The 13,470-nt window shown below is 28.7% G+C and overlaps 1 protein-coding gene across 1 annotated transcript; it reads left to right on the top strand.

The window, feature by feature from the left end:
• The first annotated feature begins 7,970 nt into the window (after window positions 1-7,970).
• On the top strand, window positions 7,971-13,181 carry LOC132719390 (sialate:O-sulfotransferase 2-like). Its single transcript, XM_060703151.1, has 3 exons — window positions 7,971-8,479; window positions 11,117-11,362; window positions 11,933-13,181. The coding sequence occupies exons 1-3, from the start codon at window positions 7,996-7,998 to the stop codon at window positions 12,340-12,342; spliced, it is 1,140 nt and encodes a 379-aa protein (XP_060559134.1). The 5' UTR covers window positions 7,971-7,995; the 3' UTR covers window positions 12,343-13,181.
• Window positions 13,182-13,470: the final 289 nt, after the last annotated feature.

Raw genomic sequence — 13,470 nt, 5'->3', positions numbered from 1 at the left:
ATATTTTAAAATTTATGATTACATTGAGGAAAAAAAGATTTTTTTGAATGTGATCACCATAAAGACATATACGGAATACAAGATGATGATAATCTAAATACTTTATGCTTATAAACAATATACCAAACCAATATCTCGAGAAACCTTAAAGCAGCACAATTTATATGAAAGAACAAAATACGCTACTCAATAAAAACAATAAATATACTTTTAAAAATAATATTCAACAACTTGAAAATGATGAAAGGTAAAAATACAAATTAAGAGAAATTACAGAAATTGGGAAAGAGAAAAAGATACATAATAGAAATGGAACAAGATATATACAATACCACTACATAGGTCTACCAATGTAACATTCATGAATTTTCAGCATAGGTTTCTCCATAGGCTTATTGCAACGAGCACTATACTTTTCAAATACAATGTATGCATTTCGAATTTTTGTGATTTTTGATACAGAGACACTTCATTTTTATTTTGGGGATGTAATATTATATAACACCTATGGTAAAAATTTCATATTTTTCTCTTGTCAATTTATAATAATTTTTATTTCTTCTCTAAAATATAGTTAATTTTATTTTTATTTTCAAGTAACAAATGGAATAAAAATGAAAGAAATAATCGGGCTCTAAGAAAGAATGATATCCAATAAAATAAGCATTCATTGTTTTTATTACAATTGTTTTCATTACAACGGGAAATAATAAAAATAAATATATTAAAAAATTACACTTATTTATTTTTGAATGGGAGTAATGCTCATGGCTCACATAACTTTAAGAATAGTATATGAATTATATAAATTATCTGATTATGAAATAAAGCAAAGAAAGCCTTGGAAACAGATGTTTACTTCATTCATTTAAAATAACAATTACTACAAACAAGAGGGCAAAATTTTTTAAGGCTCTAAAATAATATTTTAAGCCATGAATGGATTGCAGATAAAATATAAAAATCTGAAATTGATATTATATAACGTTCATATCTGAAATAGTTTTAATATAAACAAGTTAAACCTAGTTTTTGACCAAAGATGACCCATATTCGAATCATCTACAAAAAACTTTCCTGACAAATTTCTAAGATATTTAGGCTGAAAATGTTAAATTTATTCTTTTAATAAGGTTTTACCATATTTGGGCTCTGTGGCCCAGATTTTGTCCCAAGATTACCCATTTTTAGAGTTGAAAATATTGCCTGTACAGTCTTAACAAGGCTTTTCTATATTGTGCTGCGTGATTCCCCAGATGATCTTTTTTTAAAAAAGGTTTGGGGCCCCATCTGGGTAACCCCCGTTATTTACCCCGTAAATGAGGTATGGGGGGTCGGGGTCATCCTCCATCATACCTTACATTATTAATAAACAATGTATATATTACATAATAATCATATTAGTGTAGATATTATCAAACACACATACAGTATATACATGTACGTAAATATAAACATATATACAATGAACACATCTATTTTTCAAAAATATTAATAATAAAAACTTTACTTAATATTAAACAATTAATCTGTAACGAGGTTAAGTTGTGTTTCATATATTTAGTGTAGTTTAAACAATTCAGAATCTTAAAATTGCCCATCTATTATTTTCACCATCTGTCAAATTTGAATTTCTATAAAATATATTAATATCAACTATATTTTTCTTTTTGACAAATAAATATTATCTTTTCAATTCTAAAAAACAATATGTCATATTAAAAATCTTTAGCTTCCGAACCTAATGTGAATGATTTACAACAAAAAGCATCCTCAAAATTATGCAAATTCTGTATCAGGTAATGAAACAGGCTTTACATTTTCTGACATTCCCAAAATAAATGTAACAATGTTTCTTCAAAGCATTTACAAAATGTACACATTTCATTGTCAACAATTTTTATTTCAAACAAAAGTGAATTTGTAGCTAAAGTAAAAAATTCCCAGGTTTGCATGAGACCTGTTCTAAATATATTAAATATACAAAATCACCCTGTTCATTTATAATATCTAATATCAACCTTGCTTTCCAATGAAAATATAATAAAATAGGTCATTAAGTATTAAAAAAAAAACAACAGTTTTTGGTGTTTGTATACTTGTGAAACAGTGGGTAAATAAGGGAAGCAATATTGAATTCATAACAGTTATTTTTCCTTTTGGAATTAATATTCTTTTTTTCTAGTGACTAATACTATTTTTTTTTTACTTTTTGAAATTTTTCATTAAAATTAAGGTCAACGATTTTTCTAAATCAAAATCAAATATTAAACCTAATAATTTGAACTGTGTTTCACCCCTGTTTATTTCCATTGACAACATTTATCTTTAATCCAGAAATTTCTGTAAACTTATTTAAAAGCTTTTAAACAGTATGTAGAGATTTTTCTGAAACATCTAACAGAAGTGATGTTTCATCTGCAAATTGAGAAATTTTATATTTTTCCCCATCTATCAATATGTCTTTAACATCCTTAAATTTTCTTATCCTTACTGCTAATATCTCTGCACATTAAATGACAATATATGATGAAATTGGATAGTCTTACCTACAAACTCGTTTATGAAAAACATTTGATGTACTACTGATACATTGTATTAACACCGAGATATCCATTTCCTTAACATAGTACCAAAACAAAATAACAAGAGACATTTCTAAAAAAAATAAAAATATTATATCATATATCTTTTTAGTATTCTCACCAATCTATTCTTCACAAATCAAGTTTTGATATTTTGACACGACATTATCTTAAACAGTTTTCAGTCTATTTGCTTTACTACCTTAAGCTGATTTATATACTATATTTAACAATTGATCTCCATTTAAAAAAGGATGTTTTGGCCTGTTTTCTTATGGTTCCCAATTTCCTATTTCTAGACAATAAATTAACATTATATGCATGATTAATAGCTTTCACAACAAAATGTCCAATACCGTTCCAAAAGGGTTTTAAAAAGTTCACTGCAAATCCATCATATCTGGGACTTTATCATTTTGTCATGTTTTTTTTAATGTAACAGAGACCATATCGTTCTAGTTTTCTTGATTGATCCTGAGACATCATACTTTAATTTTACTGCATCTTAATTCATTCAATTCAGTTCGTAAATGTAAAAGTTAGTGTTTATTTTCAATTGTTTTTTTCAATATGAATTATTTCTTCCATTAGTTTATTTCATAAACATCCCTTTCTTTAGCCTTAAATGAGCTAGTGTTACGTCTGATTTCCATTAAACGTGTCTCTAAAAAAAGTTCAGCATTGAGAACAAAATCTGTAACTTTTTTTTGTATATCTAAAATATAATCTATAACAATATTGTAATTTTATTTAATCTATTTTCTTATTAATTGTATCAAGGAAATCAATGTCATGTAAAAGAGCATTATTAAGTTTCCATAATCCTTTTTCATGACTGAAAGGAAAAAAAACAACAAATATCCAAATATATAATTCAAGGATTTTAGATCTATAACTAACATCTATGTCATATTTACGTTCAAACTGATAACTTGTTGCAAGAAAAAATCTAATCAACCTGATTGTATAGAGTTAGTTTATGTATATTTTTAACATCACCATGTTATTCTATAAAAGGTTTTTTTAGATTTTTGTCTTCAATAGCTTCTAATAAAAAAATTCTAGCCTTACTTTTATGAACTTTTGATTTATAATTGTGGTAATCTAAGTCTGGATTCTGAACAAGACTGAAGTCCCCGCAAAAATATTGAATCATTATCACTAAAGGAATCTAAAACATCATTTAAAAAAAAAGGAATTAGGACTATCAATGTTCGGAGCATAAACATGAACTAGTAGAAATTTTATTGAATCAACTGATACTTGTAAAATTATAAAATTTCCAGAATCCCTCACGCACCCTAGGCTTGAGCGGTACTCAATTCTCAACACTTAATAGTACTAGCATCAATGATCCCGAAGGACCAGAAAAATATAACAACACCGAAGTAAAGTACGGGGCAACTTTGTACAGCTGCCACACGGCAATTAACGCATGCTGTTGTGAAAAAATGGAAACAAAGTGATCCCTCGGAAACATTAATCACAACAAAATTACATGAAAATAACAGACACCGGCTTGAGCGGTACTAAATTCTCAACACTAAATAGTGCTAGCATCAATGATCCCGAAGGACCAGAAAAATATATCAATTGTACAAAATAACTACACCTGACTGAAATTAATACAAAACTCCATTGAAACAATTATAAATAATCTTCAGACCTTAATAAATCAAAATTATATTTAAGCATGAATAAACTAAGGAAAATAAGTAAATAAAAAAGGAACTTGTGACAACATCCATTATGTAAGAAAAAACATATAGAAAAATACCAGAAGACAAATTCTCATACAAAAAGGGGGTAAAAGAAAGAAAAATCTTAACATACAAGGAAATGAAATAAGCTTTAAGAAATAAATAATAATAATTTTAATTTAATTTATTTCATGTGTTAATGAAAGTATATATTAGTTATTATAAATGTCAAATTTGAATCGTTTTCCTGTTGCTGTAGCACCATAGACACTGCCATTAACAAAACAAGCACTTGTTATATTTGGATATAGTGACAACCTATGGAGCAAACTGTGGTTAGGTTGTCATCAATTAACTTGTGGCCATCTTCTAGAAGGTGTCTTCCTTTTTCTCATTAACCAAATATTAACCAAAAGTAAACTTAACAATGGTTTTAATCCTGTAGTAGAATGCCTTCCTTTTTCTTTTTAACCAGATATTAACCCAAAAGTAAACTAAACAATGGTTTTAATCATGTAGTAGAATGCCTTCCTTTTTCTCTTTAACCAAATATTAACCCAAAAGTAAACTTAACAATGGTTTTAATCCTGTAGTAGAATGCCTTCCTTTTTCTCATTAACCAAATATTAACCCAAAAGTAAACTTAACAATGGTTTTAATCCTGTAGTAGAATGCCTTCGTTTTTCTCATTAACCAAATATTAACCCAAAAGTAAACTTAACAATGGATTTAATACTGTGGTTGAATGACCAACGTTTATACAATGGGAGCTGGAATCTGAATGAAAAACAGAGAAAAAAATCATTAATCTGAAGCACACGATATGCTTTTAGTTATGACGGATAAGAAAAAAATGTTACTGACACAGACAATAAAGTCATTTGTGTCAAATTTAATCTAAAATTTCCTATTTTCTTAATATCTTGCGCCAAAAACATCAACAAAATTTTAGATATTTTTATTCCATGATTTTGGTACAAAATGCAAATAAAACAAAAAAGTAAGATGGTCAAGTACCGACAAGTCATCAGCCCATTAAGTTTCGGATACTGGATAGTGTTACTGTATTATTAACATGGTACATTGTGGATTTGAATTGCCCATTGAATATGATGTGATATTCACTGGCAGATGACATATTGATTGAGGCGATAGCCGAGGTCAATATGGCTTTCTGCCAGTGAATATCACATCATATTCAATGGCACACTAGTCAATAATTGATTTATTATATGAATAGACTATAAGAATTTGTACAACTTTATACATGTACAATGTTTGCCTGTTTCGTTGAAGCGCGGGAAAAATGACGCACGTGGAAGGCTTGCTACAACTACGCGAACGCTGCGCATATATAAGTAATTCAAGTTTTTACTCATCATTGTTGTGTAACTATAACAGTAAAGTAATGATATACAAATCGAGAAGTAGTCAATATTACACTAATAAATATTACATAAGTAAATATATCATTAGTAAATATGATATAAGAAATATTTCGTCAGTGAAAATTACACTTGTAAATATTTTGTTTGTATATTTTTCTAATGTCCAATATCTGCACTCCCTAAAACATTATTCGACAGCCATTGAATAACAATCAAATGGTATTCATCAACATTAATTTAAAAATCCTGTTACTCATTTTTGTGGTGTTATATCAAAAATATGATGGTCAAATGAATATTTATCAATATTGTAAGTTCCAAAGAGCATTATTTGTAAAAATATTACCGAATGTACATTTCATTTTAAAAAAGGGAGGTAATTAGAAATTTATTTTCTATAAAGCCTAAGCCAAATTTCTCAATAAGAAATGAAAGCATATATTTTAATGATTACTCATAACGCACTTAACCATTTGCAGTTCATATTTAACATATTCTTTAATGTTTTTGAAATCGTCTTAGAAGAATAAAAAAGAAAGGAAAATACTTCAAATATCTCGTGTATATGCTAGTTGACCTTCTCGTTTAATGGTGTAATGCCTGAAAGATCCGTGTATCACTACATTGCAATATCTAGAAAATTATTTTGTGTACCATATAAACAAATTCAAAAACAATAAAAATAAATATTAATAAATAAAATAAATAAAACTATAAATCAACAAAATAATAAACAAAAATGATGCAAAGGGACAGAAACTATCTGGACATATCTTATGATATCTGAAATTATGCCATGAAGGGTTTGACATGAAACATGTTCTATAACTAATAAACTTGTGACAAATATTTATCCACGTTTTGTTTTAATATAGGCTGACATTTGTTTTCTTTTCAATATTTCTTGTTTCGTTTCGAGCCTACAAATAGGTAACCCCAAATATTTGTATTTTCATATGGTTCAATATTAAGTAAATTTCATTTAACAAACATTCTGCGTTCAAGAAACTTACGCAGATTTTTTGTTATAGTTTAGTTTGTATTTTGTTTTCAAAACTATTGCACATATGATTTACTTCCAACATTGTATAGATCATATAGAATTGCATTGTACTCTAAACCATTAGGGGTATTTTACTATGATGGATGCTACAAAATAATTTATTCTAAACAATTTAAAGTTAAAACCATAGAGTAGTTCTGATATATGTTTATCATTTTCGCATCATCGGTAATTTCTACAAAATCCTTAGTTGTATATGCTTTGCGCGAATCTAACCGTACATCTATTCATCTAATAGTACGCTTTGTACTTTTTCATTCAGTGTGTTGGATGTACCGAGCTGTTAACTATTATTCTATTGCTACAAAATAAAATCACAATATTCTCAAATGCAAATATATAATTTTTCTCGGGATAATTATCCTTGTGATCGGAAAATAACTAGAAAAACGAAATCAAATCAACAATCTTAATTTATTTCTATAATCAATCAAAAATATATATTCCAATTACAAATTATTTGTTTTCAAAAACTATTCTCAACCAAATATCAATCCAAAGCTAAATCTATCTTTCATTCCCCTGCTTTTACATTTCAACAATTTCTTACCTTATATTTCTTTACAAAAATAACAATACTTCAAACATACATAAAAATAGTTCCTTATTAACCATTTGTCAAAATAAACATAGCATCCTTAGTACCAAATATCTGAGATTTCTGTGTACTAGTAACTGTTATCTTTTATTTCAATCAACATATTAGTTCTCATCAACCGTTGGCCCGAGAGGTCTTACTGAAACAATAGAACATTTCAGTACCAGATATCTGAGATTTTTGAATACATGTAAATATTACTATCATTACGATCCGACTCTTACAAGGACGTAACCAAACATATTTCAAATATCTATCCCTAAAAATACTCCAACTAAACATTAACTCAGAGATTTGACAGAAATAGTAAAACGTCCTTAGTGCCAGATATCTGCGATTTCTGTACACTAGTATGTATTCACCACGTCCCTTCTATACACAGACATATTCAGACATTTTAAGACTACCTTAAATACCAACTTCAATCAAACATTTGTCAGAAACAGCAAGATATTATCAGCACCAGATATCTAACAGTAAGTATAATATTGCTCTGATCTGCACTAGTGATTGCACAATCTCCGCAGGCAATAACAAACAATGATTTTGATTGGCTAATAAAAATAAAACGTTTCTTGGTAGTGATTCTAACTTTATCTTATGCGCGTCTGTAACCTGATCTATTCTTTGTACAAAGATATTCATTTATATCAAAAGTTTTATGAATTCACATCAATATTGCCCAGGATTGATGCTGAAAAAGAAAATTGTTTTCTTCATTCTTCTCATGGTTTTCGTGTATCTCAACATTAAGTTTCCATTTTGGCATTATATAGAAATTAATGGAATAGAAAAAATAGAAACAGAAAAAAACAACACAGACAAAGCTGCAAGAGAACAAAATATACATGTATATGTAAATGTAAATGAAAAGATGCAAACAGAAAAAGAGAACTGCTCTGAATTTATTCATAGTAATTTAAATACACAGGTAACTTATACATTATTACAAACATTAAAATTGTTTATCGTTTGTAAACAAAATGAAAATAAAACTTTTAATGAGATAATTTACGACATTGTTGGTGGCTTACAGTGTGATCCACATGCAACCCTCTCTACGATTAAGAGGCCACCTATAGCTCTTGCTAGTTTTCCTGGTTCAGGAAATACAATGACTCGTCGGATTGTAGAAATACTTACAGGTAACATTCTTTGTATAAAACTTTCCATCTAAACAATCTGTGATGAATCCATGGTTTTTCATTATACTGTTAGATATATCTTTCACAAAAAACATATAGGCAGAATAAAACTATTTTTCAGGGATTTTTTTTTTATCAACATAGCATTATCTTCAAATATAATTACAGAAACATTTTATAAGTTTTTACACATGTTTCTCGTCGGTCTTGTTTGGGAGTAATTTGCCCTTAATTTGATTTTTTTGCTTATTCTAAATATTAAGGATAAAGAATATGTTGTTTAATTTTCTGCTACGCATGTAGCTGAATTTTCGATTCAATGTTCAAAATTACAAGAATTGGTAAAAAAACCAACAGATTTTTTAATGTTATCTCTTGTACCAATTATATGCCAACCTTCTGTACCAAAAATCTCTTTAAAAAAGGTCTACAGTATCTTTCAAAGTATTTTCAGTCCCTTTATTCAATCAGAGAGAAAGGTTTTCAACACTGCTTTTTCAATTAACATGGACTAATAAAACCATTTAAACGAAAATGAATTGTTTTAGAAAAATGGCAACTAACAAAATTACAAAACGGCATCTCCAATTTTTTCGCTTTAAATTGTTCAATTATCACTTTTAATATCATGACAAATGTTATAACATCTCATCTATAATTAATAATAATTATGTACATCAAGTCTATATTTAAGGATTTTTATATCGTGTCTTTATTTAAGGATATGTACATCAAGACTATATTTAAAGAAAGTCAGCATGTCTTTATTTAAGAATATGTACATTAATTCTATATTTAAGGATGTGTATATCATGTGTGTACATCAAGTCTATATTTAAGAATACGTACATCAAGTCTATATTTAAAGATATGTAAACGTTATGAAATATCGCTCCGAAGATGCTTCTTTATATGTAAAATGTTGATTTGTTTTGTATTTTTAAGAAGAGCTAAAATGGAAAAAATGCATTTGTGAACAAATGTTTTGCTACGGCATTTATACAATACTAAAAGACTAAATGATAGGAAAAGAAGTAGAGTTATTTCTACACAATTGGTCTTTTCTATAATGCAGTAGTGGCTACTGAATTTGGGAGTGAGGAAGTGAAGGTCTCATTTCAATATGCCGAATGAAAGACAATATGCTGATGTGATACAAAGGCCATATTGCAATATTAAAAATTTGTATCATAGTTTGGGGACCTTTCTGTTGAAAATGCGTCAGAGTTAAATCGTATACATAAACATGCACAGTGCGTTAACTGGAGTGCAGGTATTAGTTACCCGCACTCCTGAGCACGCCAATTGATTGGTTCATTTTTGCTGGGGTTTACTTATTGTGACGGCAGAGAAAGGAAACACGACAGAAATATGATATTCAGATGATTGTTCATTGGATACTTCTTTCTGGGGTTTCATATTGTGACAACAGGGAACGCGTTGTTATGTTTGACCTTGATACAAAAGAGAAAGAACACCAAAACACTCGGCAATCTGATTAATACTCGGGGGCTACGCCCCTCGTACAAATCAGAGAGCCTCGTGTTTCGGTGCTCTTTCTATTACATAATATGATTAAAAAATACTCTTACTTGACAAAAAATTAGGTATTTATTGTATTAAAAATTAAAATACAGTTACAATTTTAAAAATAAGTAAAAGAAAAACAAATTCCACGCAAGAAAATATGCGTTATGTCTGTTAGTAGTAGTTGTTGATCATCTTCCCTTTATTTTTTTTTGCTGATATTTACACATTTGTAACAGAGGCTGTTGCCATTATATATACTGCGTTTACGATAGTTATGGGTATTATGGGTGTACAATTTTTAAAACAACTTTCGTAGGCGTCATTTATCTTTTGTATACGAATATTATTTTTCTTTGGGTGTTGGAGGAGGGGGGTGGGGGGGGTTAAAAGACAGCAATGAGATATTCAGAAATCGTGCAATTTTAAGTGTGTTTGTTGTCTCCAAAGACAAAACCAGAAAAACAACGCTTGATTTTATAAGTTGTCATGAGCACTGTTATGATCCTCCTGATTATCAATAATCATGGGTTAATCTCTTATCAATATTTTAAAGATAATGTTGTGCAGTAACGAGTTAACTCCTTTTAAATATTAAACCATTAATGCACGAGGGTGGTGATTTCTGATGGAAGATCGTAGGTTACTTTATGTTAGATCTGGCTCCTGATTGGCTAACAAAAATCGTGTTCACAGTAGAGAATTTTATATCTCATCGGACCTCGAATATATTATGATCAGGGTTAGAAATTAGGTAAGAGCGACCTATTAAAAGCGTCCACAAGGCACTTTAATGAATGAATGGTAAAATTTCGACTTTTCACCTACCGAAATGCACTTTAAGACGTCTTATTTTTTTTTACAAAGTTGAATGAAAAATATAAGATTCGGCAAAAAAGTGTTGTTAAACTATTTTTGCAGTTTCTGAGTCCTGATTTTATCCAAGATTTGCTTATTGCTTTGATGTGCTTTCCTTTTAAAATCTTTTCAAATTTGAAATAACATATTATTGCAAGCATCTGCATATATCATTTTCTTCTTCGACTTACACGTGAATATCATTTTATATGAATTATAATTATTAACACTTTTGTTTGATTGTTTATTTAGGTACAACAACGGCTTATTCAGATAAGATTGTCAATTGCACATCTTCAAAAGGCTCTCGTTACATCATTAAGACGCATGCAATGCAATTTAAACCGAGTGATAAAGAATGTCAAAATCACGATTATGTAAAAGCCATATACATCATTAGAAATCCATTTAAGGCTATATACGCAGAGTATAACAGACTTTTAGCATCTTTGAACAGACAAAAGACTTTTCTCTCAAAAGGCATTTACTTCGGAAATAGTAAGTACTTTAGTTTATTTTTCAATATCATTTTACGATTGTAGCTTAATTTATGAACTGTGCTACCCTTGTTCTTAGAAAAAAAGTCTTGGACAAACACTTACCACACTGAAAACTTCTAGGCAATTCTTGACAACCATTCGGAAAATTGAGTTAAAGTGCATATTCGCTCTGTAAGTCATATTACGTTTAGATAAACATTATATCGCTCTAAAAGATTACGGTAAAAAAAATTAAACATTTCCATTAATTAATTGTCAATGGACATACCATAACCTTTGAAAGTAGTCGGATGAATTTGTTATAATAGATTATTTTCTTTATCAATAATGTTTTCAATTCAAAGAGTAATAATAATTTCATTTGATTTAATTAATATTTGGACCGAAGAATTTAACTGCTCAAAAACAAAAAGTATATACAAAATACAAGGATTAAAATAGAATAGTGTGTGCCAGTATATCAGTTATTCACAAAGCACTATTTATTCTATTTTTAGCCAATTTATACTATTTTAGTGCATTTTAGGGACATTCATTCTATCAATAGTACTTTTATTATTTTTTTCAGCTTGGAAGAAATTTGTGATACGTCAAGCGGATCTTTGGAAAGATATGACCGTCTTTTGGCTGAAAAAGTTTAAACATCCAGTACATATTTTAGTATATGAACATATTAGAGGAAATCGCATCGACGAAGCTTTAAAACTTAGTACATTTTTACAAGTGAATTCTACATTGAAAATGTTGTGCTGTACTTTCAGTCAGTATGTGGAAGAAAAAAAAAGAAGCTATCCCCATTCTTTAACAAGCAAAACATTATATGATATATATGACAAAACACAAATAGCACACATAAACAGAGCAATCTTTCAAACACTTAGAATCACACATCTTAATGTCTTACGTGACTACATATTACCATATCAACAACATGATGATAGTGTAGACGTACATGTTAACACAACTGTTAAGTCCTGAAAATTATTATTTTTCACAGGTAAAAGCTCTTGTCAAAATCTAACACAGTTTTATCCAATTGTCTGGTTTAGAGTGGAATTATTCAACATTCTTACGTTGAATCATTGCTAATGTTTTGCAAGAATAAGCAAATAATAGAAAGGATCGAAAACATAATAAGCATTTAAGAAGCATAAATTGTTCTAAGCGACATTTTGAAAAAAAAAACACTTTCAATGCCGACTGAATAATAATACCTTTATCAGTAAAGCTGTATTATAAGTATTAAAATGTTGTGAATAAAAAAAAAACTTACATCCTTTTTAACAATGTACATTTTATAAGTAAAATATTTGATGCTATTCAAAAAGAAAGAAAAATTAAATAAGAAAATAAAGATACACACACACGCTTACACAAACAAAATACTTTCGGCTGTGCAAGCACTGACGGACCATGGTAAACATCCGTTTGTTTAACCGTGCTACTTACTGCAAATAGGTACAATTTGAAAGACACAATGGGAGAAACATTTCTGCACGGTGTTCAAGCTAAGAAAATTATATACCTCATACAATATTGCACTGTTTGCAATTATTACCGAGAAAAAGGTTGACAGAAACAATAATACTGTAAATCCTGTGTATTTTGCGATGTTTTAATTTTCGCTATTATTCGCGAATTGGTTGCACCTCGAATTCATTATACCGCGTAAATTTTATACCACAACATACATTATACAAATTTATATTGGATACAAAATTCTTGAAATTGTGATCAAGTTTGATAATGAATACAATAACTGATTTTAAAATAATAAATGTGTACAATGTTTCATTTACATAATACTAAAGGTAAGAAGGTTAACTAACAGATTTTACACTTCAAAAGTTAAATTTTTAGCATCATTAAGCTGAACTTACCGTACCTAGTAAACATTTTAACATAATTTAATAATACTTTAAACTTAATCTTTCATGAGAATACTTTTACCCTAAATTTCATAATTTTACCATAATATGTTTAGATATTGAATACTGCTTAGCTTTAATTAATAATACTATAAATCTTAACTTCAAAATTTGACCATAACACGTTTAAATATTGAATACTGCTTATGCCAGTCGTACTTTCCAGTAATGTCGTAGT

Source organism: Ruditapes philippinarum, unplaced genomic scaffold (assembly GCF_026571515.1).
Source record: "Ruditapes philippinarum isolate M1 unplaced genomic scaffold, ASM2657151v2 ctg14434_1_1_1_1, whole genome shotgun sequence".
Classification (NCBI taxonomy): domain Eukaryota; kingdom Metazoa; phylum Mollusca; class Bivalvia; order Venerida; family Veneridae; genus Ruditapes; species Ruditapes philippinarum.
The sequence above is the reverse complement of the archived record's forward strand: the minus strand, read 5'-3'. Positions and strand labels throughout refer to the sequence as shown.

Excerpts from the sequence above, each read along its gene's own strand:
- LOC132719390 (XM_060703151.1), top strand. The coding sequence starts at position 7,996 with ATGAATTCACATCAATATTGCCCAGGATTGATGCTGAAAAAGAAAATT. Across the intron at positions 8,480-11,116 it reads GATTGTAGAAATACTTACAG|GTACAACAACGGCTTATTCA; the intron begins GTAACATTCTTT and ends TTGTTTATTTAG. Across the intron at positions 11,363-11,932 it reads AGGCATTTACTTCGGAAATA|CTTGGAAGAAATTTGTGATA; the intron begins GTAAGTACTTTA and ends TATTTTTTTCAG.